The 25,211-nt window shown below is 40.1% G+C and overlaps 2 protein-coding genes across 8 annotated transcripts in view; one reads left to right on the top strand and one right to left on the bottom strand.

Moving 5' to 3' along the window:
* Positions 1-6,150, top strand: part of tcea2 (transcription elongation factor A (SII), 2) — a 30,267-nt gene extending 24,117 nt beyond the window's left edge. The window contains exons 5-12 of one of the 3 annotated variants that reach the window (XM_056385872.1): positions 551-656; positions 1,277-1,367; positions 1,480-1,625; positions 2,048-2,105; positions 2,513-2,666; positions 3,082-3,228; positions 3,344-3,415; positions 5,736-6,150. In XM_056385872.1, the coding sequence (XP_056241847.1) occupies positions 551-656; positions 1,277-1,367; positions 1,480-1,625; positions 2,048-2,105; positions 2,513-2,666; positions 3,082-3,228; positions 3,344-3,415; positions 5,736-5,744 (783 nt within the window). In that variant the 3' untranslated portion in view covers positions 5,745-6,150. Of the gene's footprint in view, positions 1-550; positions 657-1,276; positions 1,368-1,479; positions 1,626-2,047; positions 2,106-2,512; positions 2,667-3,081; positions 3,229-3,343; positions 3,416-3,825 lie in introns of all 3 variants that reach the window. The other 2 variants (XM_056385870.1, XM_056385871.1) reach the window with 2 other exon arrangements.
* A 3,566-nt stretch (positions 6,151-9,716) lies between these two features.
* Positions 9,717-25,211, bottom strand: part of rgs19 (regulator of G protein signaling 19) — a 32,952-nt gene continuing 17,457 nt past the window's right edge. For 4 of the 5 annotated variants that reach the window (XM_056385053.1, XM_056385050.1, XM_056385052.1 and 1 more), the window contains 4 exons: positions 17,803-17,975; positions 16,452-16,550; positions 16,023-16,257; positions 9,717-13,503 (listed from right to left, as the gene is read on the bottom strand). In XM_056385053.1, the coding sequence (XP_056241028.1) occupies positions 13,315-13,503; positions 16,023-16,257; positions 16,452-16,550; positions 17,803-17,975 (696 nt within the window). In that variant the 3' untranslated portion in view covers positions 9,717-13,314. The remainder of the gene's footprint in view (positions 13,504-16,022; positions 16,258-16,451; positions 16,551-17,802; positions 17,976-25,211) is intronic. The other variant, XM_056385051.1, reaches the window with a different exon arrangement.

Genomic DNA, 25,211 nt, shown 5'->3' with positions numbered 1-25,211 from the left:
GTAGAAGTGTACTCCAGGGTGTGTCCACACACTGTGACATCACTGCTGACTGTGGTTACAAAACGCAACGGAGCACACTTGTGAGCACATGCAGTGAAACGCTTCACATCTTGCCATCACAAACACTGTAACCACACAAACATCTGAATTGTCAGTGTTGGAATACAAACAAACCGGGTACTAGTTCAAATCCAGGTTAACATCCATTCACAGCATCAGCTTTGTTTCTGCTTCATCTTTTATATCCCATGTTTGTGTATCGTTGTGTGTACTTGTCAGTGAGAACAACATTTCTGTGCACGGGGCGTGCAGCTGCATGCACTGCAACAGAACTACTGTGGGAATGATTGAACTGCTACTGTTAAAGCTAAAGACAAAATCTTTTGACTCTTTATGCACATTTAAACAGAATAGATGTCAAACATTCGCCTCCAGAGCTTCTATGTATTATATTAACAGAAAAACTTGTGTACATTTCTTTACATGGACACCTTGTATTTCCTCTTTCCCTCCCTCTGTTTCTGATCTCTCTCTTCTTCTCTGTCTGTAGTCCACCAGAGTCGGGATGTCAGTGAACGCGGTGAGGAAACAGAGCTCAGATGAAGAGGTTCAGACTCTGGCCAAAGCTCTCATCAAGTCCTGGAAGAAACTGCTGGGTGTGTGTGTGTGTGGGTGTGTGTGGGTGTGTGTGGGTGTGTGTGTGTGTGTGTGTGTGTGTGTGTGTGTGTGTGTGTGTGTGTGTGTGTGTGCGCGCATGCATGTGAGCGTACGTGCGCATGTGTGTGTTGTGTGCTCTTGTACCTCTATCATTGCGAGGACCCATTAGAGTTTTACAGCCAGGCGGTTTTGTTCTGTTGTTCTCATTATGTCAATGAAAAAATACAGAAGTATAACTGTATGTGAATTAGGGGTTGAATTAATTTTTTTTTTTTAATTATCAATTTAATCTGTTAATTATGATAAATTGATTATTTAACAAATTGTACTTAGTTTCTGCTCATCAATTTGTCTGTATAAGCCTAATGTGAAAAAATGATGTTAGAGAAATTGTGCTGTGATGTGGACGATCTTTTATAAATCAATATTTAAATCATATCCTTAATTGCTCTGTGTGTGTGTGTGTGTGTGTGTGTGTGTGTGTGTGTGTGTGTGTGTGTGTGTGTGTGTGTGTGTGTGTGTGTGTGTGTGTGTGTGTGTGTGTGTGTGTGTGTGTGTGTGTGTGTGTGTGTGTGTGTGTGTGTGTGTGTGTGTGTGTGTTCTGTTTAACACCCCACAGATGGATCAGAGGGGAAGTCGGAGGAGAAGAAGGGGGAAGGCTCTCCTGTGAGGTCATCATCCACTTCCAAAGACTGTGACAGCGAAAAAAGGTGCGTCGCACAGTGATGACACCTACTGCTCCAGGAGGAAGTCATCGTTGAAGATTCACAGAGTTGAGTCTCGCCCTGCTAAACCCTACTTAACCTCTCTCCTCCTTGTCAGCAGTAAGAAGTCTGGGGAGACCCCCACCACCCCAACCTCTCCCACCCTTCCCGCTCGGGTCACCTCCTTCCCCCCCGCCCCCGTCACCACCGACAGCGTACGGAACAAGTGTCGAGAGCTGCTGGTGGCCGCGCTGCAGACCGACGGTGAGGAGATGTGTGTCTGTGACGGCAGCTTAGACAGAGGTTTAATGTCAGTTTGATGTTTTGTCTGAACACAATGTTTGGATGTCTGGATTGAAGCTTCAGACGGCGGCAGCAGATGTGTTTTTGTTTACAAATGCATGTTATGTAAGTAATTTAAACTAGTCAATAATCAATCAATAACTTCAGATTTAGTTTTTTTTGCGTTTTTTTTTTGCCTTATTTTTCTTTTTCTTTTTTTTTTTTTTTTACCACAAAAGTCTTTTTCATCAGTGTCATTATTTTGCTTTGCAGTTTTGTAAAAATGTAAATGAATTGGTATCTAAAGCTGAAAACGTGCAGAAAGCTAAGTGTGTGTGTGTGTGTGTGTGTGTGTGTGTGTGTGTGTGTGTGTGTGTGTGTGTGTGTGTGTGTGTTTGTTCCAGATGACCACAAGACCATTGGAGTTGACTGCGAGCACCTTGCAGCACAAATTGAAGAACATATCCTTTCACACGATCAACACTGTGACTTTTATTAAACATTATACACATGCACAAACAGAACAGAACTTGACACCCGAATGGAAGCTCTTAATCTGAATGTGTTGACAGGGTGTGTTTTATTTTGATAGATAAACACTGGAGCTATATTAGCAGTGTGAAGGAACTTTTGGATCTTTGGTTAGGCCATCTTTCTATTTTATGTCCATTACAGCCTCGTGGGGGCTGCGACTGTGCCTATGCACATTTAATCCTCCTTGAGTTGGGCTTCAAGCTAAATATTGTGCAAGATTATGACACTAAAAGAAGACACTAAAGAAAGATACTTAATCAATTATTTGATACCCACTGGGTATTGGCTCATCAGTTGTGAGTGTATTGTGTCTTTGACTGCTCGCCGTGCTCACAGATCTTCCAGGAGTTTAAGTCTACAGACATGAAGTATAAAAGTCGTCTACGAAGCCGCATCTCAAACCTGAAGGACCAGAAGAATCCCGACCTGCGGCGCAACGTCCTGTGTGGAAACATCTCGCCTCAACGCATCGCCAGCATGACGGCAGAGGTCAGTCACTCACACATGGTTTAGTGTGATGTTGAGAGTGACTTCATGGTTAGATTAGTTTAGGGTAAAAGACTAAACATTGTATTATGTCAATTAAGGTTCTAATTAGTAAAGTGTGTGTGTGTGTGTGTGTGTGTGTGTGTGTGTGTGTGTGTGTGTGTGGATGAAGGCCACAGCTTTTCCTGGTTAACAGATCTAGGACATATCAGAGACTGTATCTAATCTCTGTAAATATTTGAATCCTGTGTACCTGAATGCAACTGGTTGTTTCAGACAAAGCATTCAAAGTGTGTGTGTGTGTGTGTGTGTGTGTGTGTGTGTGTGTGTGTGTGTGTGTGTGTGTGTGTGTGTGTGTGTGTGTGTGTGTGTGTGTGTGTGTGTGTGTGTGTGTGTGTGTGTGTGTGTGTGTGTGTAGGAGATGGCGAGTGCAGAGCTAAAGCAGATAAGAGAGGCTTTGACCAAAGAGTCCATCAGAGAACATCAGTTGTCGAAGGTCGGAGGAAGTGAGACGGACATGTTCATCTGCAACAAGTGTCACGGAAAGAGCTGCACGTACACACAGGTATCGACTCTCTCTCTCTCTCTCACACACACACACACACACACAAAATAACAACCGTTTCTGGACACAGTTTAGACTAAAATCGCTCACTTTTTCCTCTTGGCGTATGTTATAGGTGCAGACACGCAGCGCTGATGAGCCCATGACGACCTTTGTGTTGTGTAATAGCTGTGGCAACCGATGGAAGGTAAAGAAATACCATTAACAACAGTTACATATTTGATAAATGACTAATGCTGCTAACATGTCAGCGAGACAACTCATACATGAAGTAAGTACACAGAGGATCCATATGATACACAGCAAACTGTGCATGTCTGAAATAAAGAATCCCAGCCTCACCTTTTGGATACCAGGAATAAACAGACACCTAAAAAAAAAAAACAACTTCAAACTCAATATGTACATTAAAGATTGCTGCCTAATCATCTGTGACCTGTTGGTTTTATGAAATTTGTGAAAACTTTCAACACAAAAGTTGAAAGGCACTGTGGGAAATATAGGACCAAACATGGGGTGTACGTAAGGGATGTTGAGGAAAGCTGCCTCACCGAATAAGTAAACAGCAGCTCTTTTGTTTCTCTTTTCTTCCACCAGTTATGGAGGGAAAATTGTCAGTAACAAACGTTCACCACAAGATGGCAGCAGAGACTGCGCTTCAGTTTCCTCCTCTTCCTCACAGCCCTGCCTCTACTCACCTTCAGTCAGAACTTCTGCTTCCTCTTCATGCCTTTCTCACTCTTTCTATATGTATTTTTATGTCTATTTCTTTCCTTCTTTGTCTCCATCTTCTTCTTTTCGTCTTTTCTTTCTCTTATACGTCTCAGCTCTCGTCCTTCCACTCCCTCTTCTCTTGTTTACATCTTACACCTCATTCGTTGTCCTTTTCACCCTCCTCCCTACTTCTTATCCTTTTCCTCTCTGTGTTTACTCCTCCTTCCTTCTCCACGCAGTTTTTCTGGTTCCTCCCACCCTTATTTAGCTCCTGGCTCTAGGTCAAGGTGAAGCAACTAATTTGCGAAGCTGATGGTGTGTGGGTAATCTGTTTTGTTAGTTCAACACTCTTAGACACTTGAGAGAATGAAAAATTGTGGTGGGCTTCAGCATTGTGAACCGAAATGAATAATTCTAATAAAGCTACATTAATTTTTATGACCTTTTTAACTTTAGGAGTTCTCATCTTTTCAAACAAGGCTGTTTTTTTGTTTTTTCTCATGATCTCATGAGTGATGATGTTTTTTTATTTATTTTTTTTTTTGGTTTACATTTTGGAGATGCAAAGGTTTAACACAACAAACAAACAAAACACACGAAAGGCCCCTTTTTATTCAGCTTTAAAGCAATTAATGAGCAAATTTATGGTAAAACATTTAAAGATTCAAGTTACCAGAGCTAAGGTGCTTAATCTATTGTAAATTTAAAGCTGCACTGATTTTTCTTTTTATTTATTTTCTTTTCTTTATCTTGGTCAGTTGAGGGCAGTGGAACAACCTGAAAACAGAACACTAACATACAGGATATCCACCTTATTATGATGTTTATGTGAATGTGTTCACCTGATGAATGTATGTTCAATTTTCACTCTTTTTCGCTCTGTTTTGGTCTCCACCAACTCCAGAGAGAAACATTTGGCTCTTTATCTGCTATATGTTCCACTTTCTTCACCACTAGTCTCACGTCTTTCTGTCTGGTTTTTGGAGCTGAGCATGGAGCGTAGAGTGGGTTTATCAGAGTTTGTTAGATGTAAGCAGCTCTCTGAGGATGGGGCTGATGAGGACGCTGTGACTGAACCAAACATTGTATGTGCCATGAAACCGAAACAAGCTCAGTAGACCGGCAGAGTTGGTGAATTCATCACTACAAGCAACATCTTTCACATTCCAAATTTACTCGATCCATTGTTAATATATGGAATTATGGATTAGTGCAATTTTAATCTTGGCAAATGCTATAAGTTTGGCAATTATTATATAAATATTTTAGGTAAAATGTGTAAAACAAAGATGGTTCATCCCACCTCAGCTCCACTCAGGCTCAGCAGCTTTCTACCTCTAGTAGCTGAAAACTGGAGGCAAGAAATACAAGTTAAAGGTACCATGTGGAGTTTTTTTTTTTTTTTTCCAATACTACTAACAAGCCTATGGAGCAACGTTTTTAACAATTGGACCACCATTTGTTTGTTTCATGTGTATGCCCATTTATATCACGCATTTACATATTGGTCAGTGCAAGAAAATTGGCACAGTGGTTCACAACCTGCTGCTGGTTTCCTGCTAATCTGCTAATTAAAGATTCAACACGTTTGGATATACACCTGAAGGATGCAAATGATTACAAAGAGTTTGGTGAGTAAAACTGAATTTAAACATAACTGTCTGTTTAAGAGAAAACTCCACAGGGCACCTTTAACTCTAGGGTTTTAGCATTTTTAAGTTGTTGAGAAGTGAAAGTTTTTACTGATCCAACTTTTCAAGAGTTTAATCACAGTCTTTCTTTCTGTCTTTCAGTTCTGTTGAAGAGGATGTGTGTATATTATTCCATCATGAAGCAAACTAAAGTGAATTGAATTTGGATTTAAAAAATGAGTTTAGTTTCTTTTTTTATTTTCGTATAATTTCTTTATAAATACATATATATATCTATATATATATAGATATATATATATATATATAGATATATATAAAACTAAAAGCTGTAATATATTTGGAGAAAAATATGCCAGTTCATGTTGTCTATTGGTTTCATTTGTTTTGTATTGGAACACTTAGAGTTTATTTCTTATGCTAGATGAAGCTTTAAGCCAAATTTAAATCACATTTATGCCTTGTGGAAACAGTGGATGTGCCTTTCTTTGCCATGTTTGCTGCCACATATTTTGCCCTTTACATTTCTATTAAAGTTGCTCTTGGATGAAGAACCAATCGTCAAATCACTGTATTCTTTTTTTCTTTTTGGCTTGTTTGTTTTTTTTATAGTTGGCAGAAAACCTTTTAATCAGGTTTTTAGGACTGATTTAGTAGATATTAGGCTTATTTCAGATATCGGTATCTATCATTTATCGACAAATACGTAAGAAGAAATGCCAAAGATATGTTGGAGTTAGTTGATGTGTTCTTGTCATATGGGATGGATGGTAAGATAGTAAAGATTACCATGTTTACAATGAAGCATTCATGTCATAAAGATGCTTGTATGATCACAGAGTTGGTCGTGTGACAGTATAACACTGTATATGTTAAACTTGGGTTTAATTACACTGGATGGTGGATGTTGGCTCATGTGATGTATTTTTGTTGATGTGATACATCCATGTGTGTTTAAGTTTGAGGTTAAATACACAGAACATGTAAACACAATCACTGTTGATGACATTCATCATTGGGATGACACCAGAAATGCCTGTGTCACCTGAACCAGATTTACAACTGAAAGAATAAATAAAATAAATCACAAATGACCTAAGGAAAAAAAAAACACAAGAGTGGCTAACTCAGTTTTCCAAATGATGCTGGTGGTGCAAGCGTGTTGACAGAGGTGATGAAAAGTGGTGAGAAAGCAGAGCAGAGAAAGCTCCTGTTGTGTTTGTTGTGGAAACACTGCTGAGCTCTTTCCATACATGAGCATGGGAGAGAGACAGAGGAGGAAGTTGGAGAGACTCTCGAGTCCGTGTAGAACCAGGTTCTGTTAGGTCTCTTCTTCCTGGATGGAAAACAGACTGAGGTCATGTGGTTTAGACAGAACGCAGGGTGGCTTGATCCAGTGGAGAAGAAAGGATGCCTGGAGAGAAATATGGCTCACTTAGTGAACTGACAGGCTGCACACTGACAGAGTCGCTCTTGATTTTAACCAAATTTGGCTACAACATGTTTCATCAGAACTGATGGAAGTTTTGGCAAATTAAACTACCAGTGTGTTTTTCCGATCAGTCATATATTACCTCATGTACTGTAGTAGCAATATCACTATGTCGGTGATCTTGGCAAATAATTTGGTGGATACTGTTAGCATAACTGATAAAAACAAAATCAAGTGGCTAGCTAGTCACTGGCTAGCTAAACTCAAAAAATGTAACAATAGGGGAATTTTTGCATTAGCTGATTAGCAAACAATAGTGCAAAACAATTTGATATCCCTTTTACGTGGACATTATTTTCCACTTCCTTTCAAGGTGATTGACCTCTGTGCATTGACTAAAGGACTCATTAGTTTAAGCTATAGCAATTATTTGGAATAAACATCTGCTTATAACATGCAACAAAAGTGACTATAAACTCTGCCAAAATTACAAGCTCAGAACATTGCTTCTGTTTTCTCCATAAATAAGAAAATATTGGTTAATTATTGGGAAATGATGGACTCCTGAAATTAAGCATTACCAAACTGTTTAGCACTCGTGTAGAGAGTTTACAGTAAGTGTGTATAATCTACTGTAATGTTGTGTGTCAAGTCTCGCAGCAGATCAGTCTTTTTGAACCTGGACTAGTTGACTTGACTGTTCATGGTTTAAAAGCTGTAGAGTGATATATATTAAAATAATAAGAGTTAAGGAAACTTTTGAAGTAGAAAAGAAGAAAACAAAAAGCTAGGGGCTCACTGACACAGCTCAGGGGAAACTTCTGAACGTGATAATTATCAAAGCAGATCAACCGAAAACTTGGAAAATGCTGGGATAAAAAACTTGAGCGTTGTCAGTGTGTGTGGGAGTGAGTGTGAATGTGGAGGTATGACTAAGTAGGAAACCGTGTGTGTGTGTATATACTGTATGTCTGTAGGTATGTGTGAGTCTGTGTCACTTACAGAATTAATCCCAAACACAAACAGATCATGTTACAGTCAACTGTGTGTGTGTGTGTGTGTGTGTGTGTGTGTGTGTGTGTGTGTGTGTGTGTGTGTGTGTGTGTGTGTGTGTGTGTGTGTGTGTGTGTGTGTGTGTGTGTGGGTTTCCTTGAGGAACTGACTGTTGAGAGTATCAACACTGAGAGTCAACTGCAAAGCCTCCGTCTGTCTCTGCTCAGTTCATGTTCACTTTCAGTTCAAACATCAACTCAAACAGCAGGTCCACGATTGAGAGGTGGTTGTTAAGGTCACGGCTTCTCAACCTTCCTTTGAGTACTGACCCCTTTGTGTTCACGGTCCACTAAGGGTCCACGCACCACAAGTTGAGACCTAATGTAGACGGAGATTGTTGAAAATGAAAAAAATAAAATTTGAAAATTGAACCTGGAACACAGTGGTGATGAGATGCAAGAGAAAAAGTACTTGGAGAGAATGGATGGGAAGCCAGTGAGGGATCACACTGTTACCACTGCGATAGCAATGCCGATGCCATGTACGCTGATCAGTCCATGTTATGTTCCATAAGGATTTGGCCAGTGGGAGAACATTTGTCTGCTTTCTTTTTGATATCGTGTTCTTACATCAAGGCAGCGGTGAGTCACTTGTGATTTCTTAAGTAATTTTCTGGTTTGTTAATCTGATATTTCTGTTTCCTGTGTGTAGATTTTGAATGTGTGATCTTTGTCTGACTTATGCTTGTTAAGAGTTCCCTCACCACTGTTTACGTTCTCATATTTACAGAGTGGCTACACTGAGCGAGGAGCTGCAGGGCTTATTGCAGTTGGGGTTAACCTCAAACCTCCAGCACAAACAATCAAGGTAAGAGAAACTGAAAGAAGCCAAACGTTTTATTCAGATTATCCAAACCAATTTATTTGGAGCATAAACTAAATGCGAGTGCACCTGAAATGTTGCTAATAATTCATCACTGCACAAGAAGAAGACTGTGTGTACACACTGAGGATGGTAGGTCAAAGTCAAACTAGGAAGTGGTTCTGTAAAATGTGATTGATGTTTACGACGGAGTGAGTTGAGTAATAATTTTCCTATTCATGTTTGCTTTATCTCCAAAATTAGTTTGTCCGTTTTATTATCTGAATGCTCATGTTGGATGTCTTCCCATGTTTCCAGATCTCAGCAACCATTTGGTATTTTATTCTTATTATAGAAAATAAGTAGAGAAAATGTAGTAACTACAGTAGGTTTGTTTTTCTGCCAAAAAGCCCCTGCAAGTTTATTTTCATTAAATAAAATCAATATTGTTTATATTGTGTTATGCTGTACAATATATATTGTGTTATATCTATGTTAAAATGTAAAAAAATGTTTATATAATATTTTACACTATATCATTATCAGATATTTTTAAGTCACAAAACATGATATAAGCCTCAAAAATTTGGTACCTGTCAGCTAATAAAAATAAGACTCAAACTGTAAAACAACAACAATTATTATTTTTCTAAATTTCTATAGCCATTATAATATCAAAGGCAGGGTGGAGAAAGGCAGACAGTGGCAAGGTTGAGGGTTTGATTCCCAGTCGAGCTTCTCTTAAAACTAAGAAATGGACTTGAGCTGCTGGAATGGAACTTCTGATGAAAGAAAAATCACTTAGACACAAACATCAAACAAACGAAGCTGCTTCTCACTGGATGTTCAAGGGTTTCCGTTTATATATGTACAATTAAAATCACAGTTTTAACAAAATATAAAATAAATAACATTAACAATACTAAGATAAATGCATTCTGAGTGACCAGTCTGGTTAAGACCTAGGCATCTCTTCTTTTTTTTTTTTCTATTTTTTTCAAATCTGTTGTCTCTGCCTCCGCAGACAACTACTAACATTTGTTTTCCTCAACCTACATTTCCCATGAAGCACTGGGTGTAAGCATCCCATCTCACATAATAGGTATCTTCTTTTTTCTCTATATATTTTTTAATAGTTGTTTGTCATTAATATATCTATATATTTTTTTGCACCTGGGATTTCCTTCCACTCCCCTTCCTGAATCGACCAACCACAGATCAGCCCTGCGGCCTCCTGCTGCCAATCAGGAGCAGGTGTCCCGAGAGGGTGACGGACAGTGGTGAGGTCAAAGGTGAGAGGTCACAAAGGCAGAGGTCAGCAGCAGCAGTGCCCAGGTAGGCCACCCTGGTGTGTGTGTGTGTGTGTGTGTGTGTGTGTGTGTGTGTGTTTGTGTGTTTGTGTTTGTTTTTGTATTACTATACTCATTAGGACAACTTATACTTTTAAGTTGAAAACACTTAAACAAATATTGGAAATTTCATAAATTCTTTTTTCATATTTATGAAATTTATTTTTTCAATACCAACTACAAAATGGTCTGAACAGTGTTTTCAAATTGAAAATGATTTCCATAGGACAAAACACAGCATAAATTTCACTGTATTTGTAACCGGAGGTGAATAGGGAAGGAATTGTTTTAAATTTTATATCATATAGAGAATATATCACAGTTTGATTCACTTCTTCCTCCACATATAGACGTTTTCCTCCATGTCGTACAGAAAAAAATATTAATTGTTTGTGGATCCTTGTTGTCTGTTCGTTGTTTATTAAGTTGATATAGTGTCAATTTTACATGGGCTCTTTTTCCTGGTGCAGCTTTAAGTTGATAGATGATACAGTTTGACTGGGATCTATGGCTGCAACTAAAATATATTTTTATTTCTGATTAATCTTTGAGTTATTTTTTGATTGTTTTAGTCTAAAAAAAAATGCAAATTACAAGTTCAGATAACCCAAAGTGCTTCACATTTTGTTTTGTCTCAGTCCAAATCCCAAAAACATTCAACATTCAATTTAGAATAATATAAAACACCAAAAAAAGCAGCAAATTGTCACATTTGAGAAGCTGACCGACCGATCAATTAATCCACTAACTGATTCAGCTCTACTATGGATTCATTTTTTCTCCTAATTTGGTCGTCAAATTTTGCTAAACATTAATGGCTTGAATGGGGAGGAATTGTACTAATAGGCTGAAACTGAAAGTCGTCCGGATGTATAGTAACACAAATTTTTTAAATGTGTGCAGGTGTACACATGTATGTGTGTTGTTTTTCTGAACTCCAGTGTTTTATTGCAGTGTCTGTGGTGTTGCTTTGGGTGGGGATCAGTACAGCCTCAGAGGAATCCTCCTCTTCTTGCAAAACATCCAGGAATGGGAGAGAATGGGAGAAAAAAAAAAAAAAAAAAATCAGCATAATTAAAATGTTCCATATAGTTTTCTCTTAAAAAATAGACGTCTTGTCTGTTTGTAAATCAGTAGTTGGAAGGAATTGACATCCATCCGTTCGTCCGTTTGTTTATCACAGGAGTGAAATGATTAATCCAGCAAACGAGTGGTGAGGGAGAAATAAAAACAGGAAGAAGAAACTGAACTTTTTTGTCCTTTGTAGCACAAGCACCCTGTGTTTTCCAGTTGAAAGAGAGAAAAAGAAAAGAGAGAAAGAAGGGGAATGAGCCAGCATCAATCTCGTTGTTTTGCCTTCCGTCAGTCCTGAAGTAGAGGCAACCGAAGCATGAAAAACAAGGCGATGAGGTGGGCGGAGGTCAGGAACATCCACCTTTAATTGGCTCTTAAAGTTGACTGGACAGTCATGGGGGTGGGGGGGTAAAAATCCACAAAGAATCCATGGCACAGAAGAATATTTCTCCCCTTTGAAATGCATGAAAATCTCCCAAAGTAATACATACATCTCCACGTAACAGTAGATGATATCCCAAAGACATACTTTCACACCCCAGATCACTTCCTGCTCCATTCAGGAGTCGAGGTGAAAAAGAGGGAAAAAGTTAGGAAACACAAGGAAGGTGAGAGAGGAGAAGAGGCTCTACGACAGAACACTGGAGGAAAGGATGAATAGAAGGAGTGATGTGGAAGAAAAGAAGATGACAGAAATAAGGATAGTAACTTAAGGAATCTTAAGGACAGGTGAAACCAGGACATTTATGAACTGAGTCTGACTGATACGTCTGCATGGCCAGGAAAGAAATGACAGGTTTATTCTCAACTCAGTAAATATCTTAATATCTAGAGAAAAAAAAATGGATCTATTGTTTTTTTTTTTTTAACTGGTCAATTAAATGGTTTATTCCAAAGTTTTCAATTTGCTCTGAACTGTCAAACTGTGCAACCACCAGCTGCTGAGGAAGACAGGGTGATGTGGTTGAAAGCTTTGGATAAGTCAGTAAGTGGAGCTTGATATATTGTTAACATGTCTCCACCTGTCAGATGGAGTTGGCTCTGACCTTTTAAACTGTGCAAAGACCATCTGCTGAGGAAGACCAGGAGATGCGGTTAAAAGCTCCAGAAAAAGCTACAAAAAAAAGTAACTGGACGTTCAGTTAAGATTTATTTTTTGTCAAACTGATCCAAAATGCTGTTTATGTTAATATCTAATCTGTCCATACATCATCACTGACTTAATTCGATAATATCTGCCTTTTAAAAATACAGCATTGCTCGGCTCTATTTTCAGACTTGAGAAAATGTTGATTAGAATTTCATGAATATAAATTGTGTGTGTCTTTATGATTCTTTCTGGTTTCACTGCTGTTAATTTTTTTTTTCATCTTAACAAAATCTAATTGTGGACATGTGAAGTATTTGTGGGTATTAACATAAAAAATTGTTACATTTTGATATATTGTCCATATTACAAAAACTTGAACCCTTGTCCCAACATTATATTTTTAATTTAATTCAACTGCCTTTTCTTCCTCTTTTCACAATAAGTGCAAGACAGATATTTTATATTTAATGTGTCCATGTTTTTTATGTTGACCATTTATTTTAATATAATGCTTTTTTCATTTTCCTGCTTTTGAAGGCCTTCACACTAGACTGGAGAGGAGAATGGATCAAGGTGGAAGAGAAAGGAACAAAAGTTAAAAGGAAGATTAAATGTCAAGAAAGAGAGAATAGATGGACTACAGAAGAGAGGAGTCAACTGGAGAGAAGGGACGAGAAGAGAGGAGGTCTTGGCAACAGTACTAAAAGAGGAGGGAGAGAAACGAAAAAGAGAAGAAAGTCTTGGCAGTAATTGGAGAGATTTGGGATTCTGAGAAAAGGAGAAGTGAACTGAGGAGGAGTCTGATCATTTTTGCAAAGTTCTGGACCCGGAGGAGTGTGCGAGAGAAGCGATGAAATGGTCTGGCGTCGATCCTATAAGTGTAGGATCAAGAGAAGAGGAGGATGAGGGGGAGGCGGTGTGGGACTAGGATTCAGAGGAGGTACGCGAGCCGCCGTGAACGAGCGACTTGTAGATGTTGGAGGAGAGGAATCGTGGGTAGGAGTCCCTGTGCATCAGCGTGTAGATCTGCAGCTGGGCGTCTTCGAACGTTTGAGGCGTCGGGTCCTGCATCTTCCTGTTGATCACCTCTCGAACCCGGGCATCCAGACTCACCTGGGGGAGGAAATTTAGTTCAGTTCAGTGAAGCAAGAAGACGAAGCATTGAAGGACAAAGTGCAGGGTTTTCATGTTCTAGCACAACTATAAACTGTAGATGACACTCAACCATTTTCCAAAAACAAACCCTTCCGTATTCAGCAGAGACTTGCTGACAGAGAATTGTGTCAGATGGGAGGCTAGTTTCATACGAAATTTTACTTTTGTGTAACAACAGAATTTTATTTATTTATTTATTTTTTCTAGTTCTGTTATCGAGCTTCTGAGAATATGAGATTGCGAGGTTTTTGGTAAAGAAACCTATCACACCAAACTATTACAGTTGACCATTGGGTGTGACTGGACACTTTGTGAGGGTGCTGCGCAGAGAGTGGTGAGATCTGGGGCAATTGTGAAGCTTTTTCAGTAAGTACTGAATCAGTATTTACTGGCTTTCCTCGTCTTTCATGATTGTAAAATCAATATTTTTGGGTGTTGGACGTTCAGACAAAGTTAAATATTTGGGAAACTGCATTTTTCACAATTATATTTTTCTGACATTTTATAAACTAAATGATTAATTAAAAAAATTAACACATTATTCGATAATGAAAGTAATCGTTAGTTGCTTTGCCTTCACATGTCACCTACTTTCACTTGGAACTCAAAAACAACATAACACACACATACAGAGTGGCTCCGCAACCACAGCACCGGCAGATATTTATAGTATGAGAGGTTTTCTTTTATGTTTTCCCTCTGCTCTTATTTAGGAAAGACACACACACACACACACACACACACACACACACACACACACACACACATACACATACACATACACAGGGAAAGAGAAATAGGCATCGTACCAAGGTCAGACATGCATCCAGACAGTCAGGCATGCATCTTCTCTGCCAAACTCACATGTCTGGATATCTGTATTTTAGTGTGTGTGTGTATGTGTGTGTGTGTGTGTGTGTGTGTGTGTGTGTGTGTGTGTGTGTGTGTGTGTGTGTGTGTGTGTGTGTGTGTGTGTATGTATATGTCTATAAAAAGCCTTCACTGCTAGAAGGTGATGAGAGCAGCAATTTATAGCTTCTTGTAAACACATTATACGCACACACACGAACACACCTGCAGACAACTATAAACACACCAGTGTCTAAACATGCCAACACACACACACACTAACACACACACTCTCTCTCCAATGATGGAGCCTGACAACCCTCCAGCACTAATGCTAAATAAAGCAACCACTGTTAAACACACATACATACACACACATACGGAGTTAAAAATAGCAGTTAAGCAGACAATGCTTCCCCCATTTCTCAGCAGAAACTAGAATTACCACCTCACAGTTGTACGCTTCCGCCAACCACTCTAGTTACAGTTACACAACAGTGTTTTGTGTGGTCATAGTGACCTTTGACCTTTGAGAACCAAAATCTAATAAGCTCATCTTTGAGTCCAAGTGAGCGTTTGTGCCAAATCTGTAGGGATTCCCTTAAGACATTCCGGAGATCTTGTGTTCTCAAGGCCAAACTTATGTTTTGTAAGGTAACAGTGACCTTGACCTTTGACCTTTGATCACCAGAATCTAATCAAGTTCATCTTTGAGTCAGCTGCCAGAAAGCATGACCTAGATTGTGTTTGAAATCACTCACTCATTCACTTCTCCCAACAGGGAGTCCTATGTAGAGGACTATCTAGTGAGTTCATTGGCAAAATGAAAAAACACTTTCAGACAACACTCGGGTCATTTTCTCTGTGCCGTTTTTCTTCATCATTATCATTAAAAGTTTCTATATTTAGATATTTAATTAAAAAAATTCAGTCGTCAGCCCATTGTCTACTGGTAAACAGCTTGCCCGCCAACTGCAGCTGGTGACGGCAGTCCTTGATCTGCTCTGCAGCCTCGGCGAGCTTGGCGTAGCAGCACATGTAGCAGAACAAGTGTAGTAGAACAAGAACCATTGTCACTAGCTGCAGTCCAAGACGGTGGCGTTACAGTCCGTCTGCGGGACTAGAGACATGTCTGCAGGCAGGGAAACATGAAGCGGGACGAGCCAGGGCAGCGACTTCACTTTCAAATTAAAGTACTTATATAGAGCACCTCATAAATAAATAACAGCACTGTCTGAACTAATACTCCGCATGAACTGAGCAAAATGTGAGATTGGTTATGACACAATTTGTAAACACACAGCACATTGTTGGAGAGGAATAGTGGCAAGCAGACAAACAACCCAAAGAAGTGTCAAAGCAGCGCAAAGATACAAATTCTAACTAAAAAGATTGTCATATGATCTCTTGGCCAGATCACCCACCCCTTACTCTCACTATACATTCGGACAGCACTACAAAATGGGGAACTCCCTATATAGTGGACTATATAGGAAGTAGTGAGTGATTTCGCACACATCCCTTCAAATCAAATCTAAAAGACAAAAAAATCTAAACATGGAGAGCAATAGATCACAAAATAGATTGTGTTTCAACCGTCCGACTTTCTGTAAGCCATTGTAACCTACCTCTTTTGGCGACAATATGGAAATATAGTCCTCATATATGGAGCGTGCTTTCTCCTCGACAGTGCTCTTGTTTATTTCCTGTTTGAGGTCTTCACAGGCCAGCCAGAACAGCATGTTCTCCTCGCTGTACTCCGTCCGCAGGAACTCCCGGAAAACGTTCCGGCCCGCCGGGTTCCTCATCAGCTTGTCAAAGGACTGAGACCAGAGCCGAATCTCTTCCATTGAGGGTTTGGTGCTGAGGAGGGAAGAGCGGAGAGATGGTTTTGGATTTGTTTACAAATTCATCCGCTGTTTTGTGTTTATGTGCTGAATGACTTTCATGCTTTATGTGGGCCAGTTTTGGGCTGTGGAACCGGGCATTTACTGGGCCATAAGAAAACTAGCATGTGGCCCAAGTATGGGCCAGATGTGTTGGCTCTGCAGACTCACCAAGCTTCACAGTTTGGTATGGTTTCCATCTTGGTGTCCTGTGATATTCTCTTCCTCCTCCTCCGCCTCCGTCGCTCCTCTTCATTCCTGATGGTGAGACTGACATGATAAAACAGCTTTCAGACAGGAAACACGCGCACGCGCACACACACACACACACACACACACACACACACACACACACACACACACACACACACACACACACACACACACACACACACACCACAGCTGACAGGAGAGTAATTGCTCTCAGAGCCCATAAACACATGCACAATCACACACAACGATGTCACTACCCCATTTAATGACACTAACCACAGTTATGTTAACAGCCAAGTTAAGCAGGAGTTACAGGTGTCTACACCTTTTGTGTGTGTGTGTGTGTGTGTGTGTGTGTGTGTGTGTGTGTGTGTGTGTGTGTGTGTGTGTGTGGCAGAAAATGAGAGAGAGAGCGCTATAAATAATTAGTTCCCCTGTGGGAACTAAAGAGACCTAATCACTGTGCAGCTACTGGCTGACTAACGCTCAGTGTGTGTGATGTAGCAAGAGTGAATGAGCAAAAAAAAAAAGTATAAGTAAATGTAAAACCTGTGCAGCTCTCAAACAAAACCTCGAAACAATACAAAAAAACAAAAAAACAGCTGATGTGTACTTCCTAAAAAATATATATGTGTCAGGGCTGCAGAGGCTGTAAGTACACAGAGTGAAAAACTGCAAGAAGCATGACGGGTCAGCACTTGTGTTTCCTCCTACACATTTCTGAAGCTGGTGGAGATTGTTGCAAAGGAAGACAAGATGAAGCCACTGTTAGAAAGCCTCGGCAGCCTGCTCCCTCTGATTAACATTGAAAATTCTGTCAAACAGAAAATGTAGCCGAAGCTAATGCTAAACTTTCTGCTCCCTCTGATGAATGAGGAGGGAATATATACGAGTGAATTAAAGCACATAAACATGGTGGCTGCTGTTAGTAGTGACATCACAGCAACACTCTTGTGCTCAAGCTCAAACAAACATCTAGTACAGGTGATAATCAACGAGTGAAATGTTACACAACAAAATATTTATTCTTTCAATAGAGGCTTCAACAGCAGGACAACTGTAACATCTCACTCAGAACCATAAGTTTGCCTTTAACAGAAACTAAAACAACTTTATTGGGTCCTTTTTACATTTGTTGTTCCTTGATAAATTTAATTTATATTACAATGATAATGTATCTTTATTTCAAGTCTTTTACAGCTGCGTTAACAGGAATCCTAGGCTTTTATGTGTAGATGTCTGTGTAAATGCAGTGTGTGTGTGTGTGTGTGTGTGTGTGTGTGTGTGTGTGTGTGTTTTTTTCTCCTACCATGAGCAGCTGCAACAGCAGCACCAGCAGAAGCAGCAGGCGTTGGGCCGTTGGGAATTCTGGGTGGTGGTCATGCCTCGCCCCCCTCCCGTCCCGCTCAGTGCCGAGGTCTCGCTGCGACCTCCCCCCATGGCCAGCTCGCCCCCTCGCTCGGCCGGGATCGGACCTGTGTACTGTACAGAGAGAGAGAGAGGGACTGTAATTGAACTGTAACGAGTCATTTACAGTGGAGGAAGAAGTTGTCAGATCTTTTAATTAAGTGAAAGTATCAATACGGCAATGTAGAAATACTGTATTACAAGTTAAAGTCCTTTATTCAAACACTGAGTTATAGTGTTATGGCTGATTGAGGTGGAGCTACTGTAGTTTTAACTACTTTATATAGTTCCCACAGTGTGGGTCAAGCCCCTTCCAAGAGGTCACAAGATAAACCTGGGGTGTCGTGACGTGATTAATGTCGTGGGAAAGATGAAAAAACTCATTTAGATTCACTTTTTGCACTTTCCTCTTATCTTTTTTTTGAAGTGATGCAGAATTTCACCTCTTTAGGTCATGAACACGTTTTTAAATGAAACCACCTGAGAAGATTAGAGTGGAAATATCTCTTTGGTGAAAATGTGAACAACTCAAAGACGTCTGTGACCCAGGGCCCCGCCTACATGCTGTTTGGTTTAATCTGGAATTATGTATTTTGTAAAAATTCATCATGTACATTTTTATGTAGGGAAAAGTAATCAGAATTGAAGCTGTAAAACAATAATGTAGTAAAAACACACAAAAACCATCTCTAAATATAAAGTAACATAAAATATAAATACAATTACAGTAAAATACAACAATCTCTCAAGGACTGTACTTGAGTACAGATACCACAGAAACTTCAAAATGACTGACCAGCCTTTTTGAGATATTAGGACAAAAGTTTCAAGTTGCATTTTTTCTTTTGTAGAGCTGAGGTCTGGGAAAGTTCAGTCAGTCGGGATGAGACACAGACGCAAGCAGTGAACCCGAGGGGCTAAACTTTTTTTGAATTTTTACTTAACAGCATAAAAAAAAAAAAAAAAAAGATAACAAAGAGCTTTTTAAATGTTCCTGAAAGCAAATGCCCCAACATACAGTAAATGTGTCTGAATCTGGAGAAACCTGAGCTGTAACAACACCACTGATGTTAGACTGAGGATAGAAATTGGCTTCACGTGACCATGTTTGTTTATAGTAATCACACTGAGACAGCACAGTTAATATGGCAGTCCTGTGTGTGTCAGTCCTTATACAGGGTGGATGATTATAAGGTCACAGTTTAAGACAAATTTACAGTCAAAATATAAATATCCTCAGCAAGATCTGCCTCACTGGATTACAACATGAACATTATGTGAACTGCTTTAGCAGCATTAGCTTCAGTCCTTACACTCCGTGTGTCTCTGTTGTATCGGACATGCTAATAATCGTTTAATTGTGTATTGAGGTGGGAGGGAGAGGAAAAGTGGAGAAGAGAAAAAAAAAAATCAGGTCAGTGAGATGAAGCAGCAGATTTCAGTGACTTGAAGACACAGTTACTCTGCAGTGTAACCTGCTTTGAGGTTTCCAAAGGAGATGGAACATAAAACTGTTTACATTAACTAACATTAGATTTAGATTAACATGAACAAGAAAGAACTGTACGCAAAAATAGTCATTCAGGCTTGAACAGATTATAGTTTTCTTCACAAATAATGAGAGAGACAGTGATGGAAAAAAGAAAAAAACGAGAGAGAGGTTAAATTATGAAGTGAGAGACAGCAAGAGAGAAAGAATAAATAAATAGATTAGGGGAAAGAGACAGATATGACAAGAAGGACATTCTGGAGTAAAGAGGAAGGGAGAGACTAACAAATTCCAAACCCTCTGCATCAACTTTAGAGAAGGTATAGAGAGAGAGAGAGAGAGAGAGAGAGAGAGAGAGAGACCATGTAGAATAAAGGAAGTGAAATAGAGCGGGTATGGAGGCAGACTGGGCAATGTGATGCATCATGTGATTGAGTTGTGATCACACAAACACAAAAATAATCACACACACACACACACACACACACACACACACACACACACACACACACACACACACACACACACACAGGTTCCTCTACTTTGGGTTCTAGACTAAGGAGCCTGAAGTTGCTGGATTTGCAGATGTTTGTTTTTTGGAGCTTTTTAGGACTGACAGTTTTTTTTTTTTTTTACAGACATTTAAAATGCAACCATATTTGTATATATTTGCTTTGACTACTCGAAGCTCAAATACATGATCTTAAGACCTACGGGCCAGGAAGAGTTCAATCCACCCATAGGGGCAAATATACACAAACTGTATCATCGCACACAGTAACATATAGTATGAGTGCACATGTACATACATACACACACATTTGCCCCGAAATACAGCAAATATATACACACACACACACATACACACAAAGACACATACATACACGCAGATAATTCCATGTTGATTCTATCATCACTAGATTGGATGCGTTTGTTATTTTTAAATTTCTCTAAAATGGTCAAACTACAGCTCAGCTAACATTAACCTCCAGCTGTCGACTCTGTGTGTATATCTGCCAGCACAGGGACAGACGTGGGCCGCTGACCTGTGTGTGTGTGTGTGTGTGTGTGTGTGTGTGTGTGAGAGCGGGTGAATGTGACAGAGTAGTTGGTGATGCTGTTAAATGCACACAGCCTGTTCAGAAATTGAGCATTAAAACGAGTCGTCAGGACTTCTGTAATTTCTATGACACAACTGTACAGTCACCACCCTCAGCCACACACAACACCAGGCCGTCACTGTGTCACTGAGCTGAAACATATATTTAATTAGTATCTTCTTAGACCTAGTTTAAAAATATCATCTACATGAAAATTGAGTGTATAGGCTCTGGAAAGTTTTGCAATCTTTTCAGCTACCCGGTTTTCATTCGAGGTGTCCTGCCAACACTTTAGACCTTTTTTTTTTTATAATGGTGGGCTATGGGGAAAACATGTTTAACACCTACAGTACCACCGCTGGCCACTAGGACAACTTGGAAACAAAGCTAAGGCCAAGAACACACTGTAAGTGTGTCGTATTAACAGGCTGCAGATTCTGTGTCTCGCCTACTTTCCCACGTGAAATAGAGAGAGAGAGAAGACTGTTGATATCATATTCACATATAATATAATAATTTTAGCAGCAGTATGTGGAGACAGTGGCATTTTATGTAAGCAGTGTGGTCTTGGCTTCATGCAATGTGCCATATCCAGCTCTCTTATTACACCCATAGAGAAAACCAACTGAGTTACAGTTGTTACATAATAATAACTGTACAGCACTTTTCAAAGTGGTTTACATGGTTTTCAGCAGGAGTATAACTACAAGTTAAGTTAAAACAATAAAACAATAAAAACAACAACAGATGCTGGTTGATCAAAGGTTAAGAAGACTGCTGACAGGTGTACAGTGTGTGTGAGTGTACTCACTGCTGAAACGCACACAAATTACATGGACAACCGCACACTATCAGAAACACACACACACACACACACACACACACACACACACACTGCACTGATGTCACCGTTTACCTGCTGCCCTGTCTAAGCAAAGACAGAGAAACACTCCCTTCCTCTCTCTTTTATCACCCGCACCATCTTTTATTACACACAGCTATCAGATTTCTGCCTTTGTGTGTGTGTGTGTGTGTGTGAGAATGTGAATGAGAGAGACTGTGTGTGAGAAAGAAAGAAAGAGAGAAAGAAAGAAAGAAAGAAAGAAAGAAAGAAACCAAAGTGTACACTTCCTTTTCAGCAGATGTCTCACTTCCTCTTTTATCCCACGTGTTTTTCTGTGTGTGTGTGCGTGTGTGTGTTTAACAGGATTTGAGTTGGAGTGTTAATCTCATTAAACTAGATGACATTAGAAAGACTTAGAAATTACTCTCTCTCTCTCCATCTCTCTCTCTCTCTCTCACACACACACACACACACACACACACACACAGTAGTTCACTTCCTTATCATCTTGACTCCATCTCTGTAAATATTTTTTTAACCTCTATATATTCGGGTAAGGTTGACTAAGCACACACGTTTTCTCGCAACACCCTAACAGCTGATAGGAGTGTAAGCCCCTTGCTTAAGGGCACAGGCTACCTATCAAGAAAGAGGAGAAACAGAAGACAGTTTCTTATTGAATTTACTACACACACATATACACACACACTTATCCCCCGTCAGAATAAGGACCATGTCCGAACATTTCAGCAACTTGTCCTAAAGATATTCCTGCCCACTTCACACCGTGATGTGACGAGGTGAAAAAGGAACCAGGGTTTGAACTTCTGCCATATATCCCCATATTTTAAGGATATCATGTCACCCTCTCTACAATGGACGGCTTTGGAATTCTTATTCATAACAGCTGTAAACACTTTTAATCTGCGACATCCGTGACTTTTTTAGGCATAACCCGACCCTTACAGTTCTTTTAATCAAATCAGGTCAATTTTTATCTATGTAGGGCCAAATCACAACAGAAGTTATCTCAAGGCACTTTTCAAATAGAGCAGGTCTAGACCGTACTCTGTGTAGTATTAATTACAGACACTCAACAATTCCCACCATGAGCAAGCACTTGGCAGCAGGGGCAAGGAAAAACTTCCCTTTAGGAGGCAGAAACCTCAAGTAGAACTGGACTCAGGGTGGCCACAAATTCAGCCATGTCTCATTCTCACAAACAGTGTTCCTGGAAGCTTGGTGACACAGTGTCTATTTACAGGTCTTTCAGTGGCTACTGCTGGTTGTCTGACACTCTGCATTAAACTGAGCATTGGCATGAGCCTCAGATAGTTAGCTAAACCTGACAACAATTCAACAGCACAACGAACGCAGTTGTTCGACCGCTGTGCAGCAGCTACATCAAACAAGTGTCCAGCTGGAGCAGAGCTACAGACTCACGGGGGCCCAGAGCCTGTTATTATCTGTGGGTGTGATTGCAGCACGAATGTTAAAGGCTGAGAGACTCGCCAGTCAAACAGGCATACAACATGACTTACATAGCCTCTCAAGTCCCTTTTCCACTGGTCAAAAAACCTGCTAAGACCCACTAACCACTGGCTTTTGTCTGCAATGGAAAGGGGTACAATCATATTCACTCTCGGGGCAAATGACTCTGTAGGAGACACAGGTATTTACTGACCCCAGCATTGATGTAAACACAACATCTGGGAGAACATGCTAATCCCCCCCACCACCCTTTATCGTGCTGTGAGGTCTTTAAGAGCACAAACACTGTAAACACAACTGTTTACCAGCACCTCCAGCGCGGTGCTGTTCAACCACAAGCACAGCGGCTACACCGCACTCTGGGCTGAACGAGTGAGCTGCAGCTCCCACACAAAGTATGTTTGAAAAATAACTGATAGAAGCGTCACACACGGAGGCTCCAAGCCCGGGATCATACGCTACGGATCCGTTTAACAGTCAGCACAGCAGCAGATAGCTCACTCTTTCTTTTTGGCAGCATAAAAAGGAGTTAATTGCCTTTTTTTTTTTTTAGCATGTTTAAAAAACCCACATACACCCACTAATTTTGGTGTAAAAAGGGCACTAGTCTCTGTTTCACAGGTTTCCTTGCTTTAATTAGCCATTGTGGAAGTCTTGCTTCTATCCATGTTCTATGAGAAACGTGTATGTAATACTGGACTGGAGGGTAAAATTTGAATGGTGAGACACATAGACATATTTTGTTAGTATATGTCAAGAATTAATCCCATAATTGTCGGGCTGCTATTCTGACAGCAACATTGACAAACAAGCACATGAGTGTTTTCTCATTCATACTGTTGCTAACATGAATGAAAACAATCAAATTTATACTGTGTATTTAAAAGCACACACATCACGTTGTATACTTTATACTATCATCCATTAAAATCTATTGGTTACTTTTTTATAGCTTGACTGTGATCACCGTCTTTGGACCGCACCGGTGTGTGTTACCAGCTCTGCATGCTTTGTCAGCACAGATGGACTCACATACCATGCCAATAAAGCAAGATGAAATTTAAATTCAGTGAGAGACACTGCCAGGGCTTTTGTGTACTGCATGTATAGTACATCTACCAACACACACACACACACACACACAAATACGCACGCAGCTGCGCCTGCCAGCAGGGTTTAAGTAATTAAGCGCTCACTTGAAGTATTAATCTGAGAGATTACTGCTCCATAATCTCACCACCTGATCGCCAACAGCCCTCGCTCCGTGCGTGTGTGTGTGTGTGTCAGTGACAGAGAGGTGAGGGTCACAATGGCAGATCAAGAGACAGAGAGATGATATGATAGAACGAGGGGACGTATGTGAGAGAGAGAGTAAACAAGTTCGATATTTTTATCCATCTTTTCTCATCCATCTTGTGAAATGTGTTAGTTCCTTTTGTGTTGACGTTACGCTGAACCGAACTGAAGGTTAGCAGACGGAAGCGAAGGGAGGGAGACGGGAAATAAAGAGAGGCAAAAGACAAAGAGAATGAGCAGAACATGAAGACAGAGTCCTGAAATCAGGATGTTTTAACAGCCAGGAGGTTATGAAACTGCTGCTTGGTTGTGATTCAGCAGAACAGACCGAGGATGGTAATTATCTGCTAGTTGTCAGTTCATCCAATGCTTAATCCAGAGCCAGATATTTTTAACGAGTTCTATCTCCATGAAATTGGCCATGGATCTTATTGTACTGAGAGGATGACTCAGACTCTGGTGACCTCCTGAACCTTCCTCTAGTGTCAAAACTTTACATTCATGCTCCTCAGAGGAAGAACTCTCAGGACAAAATATGATAAACTGATAATCAGAGAGGTAACGTAGCAGCAGTTTGACCTGCTGATGTAGATATGCCAATGTGTGCCATCTACAGGCAATGAAAGTAAACACGTTGCAGTTTGATTCCAGGGCCACCTGCAGACAGCGAGTGCAACAAATACTCTTTCTGCATACAGCTGCTGCTCCTCTGTGCATGTGTAAGTGTGTGTGTTTGAGGTTTAATATTTGACATTATGGAAGCCTGAAAAGTTTTGTTAACTGTAGCATATTTTTTGCTGAATACTGGAAAGAGTACAGAGTTCACTTTGCAGTGTCAGAGAGGACACCGGACGAAGGAAAGGAGGGATCCTCCCCACATTTCTAGCTGTTCAAAGAAATGAATGGGAGGTGGTGGGATGCTAAAGGGACGACAGCTAATAAATTGACTTCATTTACTTTAATAATATCATTACTGTTAATATTGAACTTAATTTCAGATTATGGCCTTCAACCCTTAAAGGGGCTTTTGTAAGTTTGAATGTTGTTTCTTGTCGGGAGTGGGCGATGGTGATTGTCTCTTGAAAAGAGCT

Source organism: Seriola aureovittata, chromosome 9, assembly GCF_021018895.1.
Source record: "Seriola aureovittata isolate HTS-2021-v1 ecotype China chromosome 9, ASM2101889v1, whole genome shotgun sequence".
Classification (NCBI taxonomy): domain Eukaryota; kingdom Metazoa; phylum Chordata; class Actinopteri; order Carangiformes; family Carangidae; genus Seriola; species Seriola aureovittata.
This window is presented reverse-complemented; position numbering and strand designations above follow the sequence as displayed.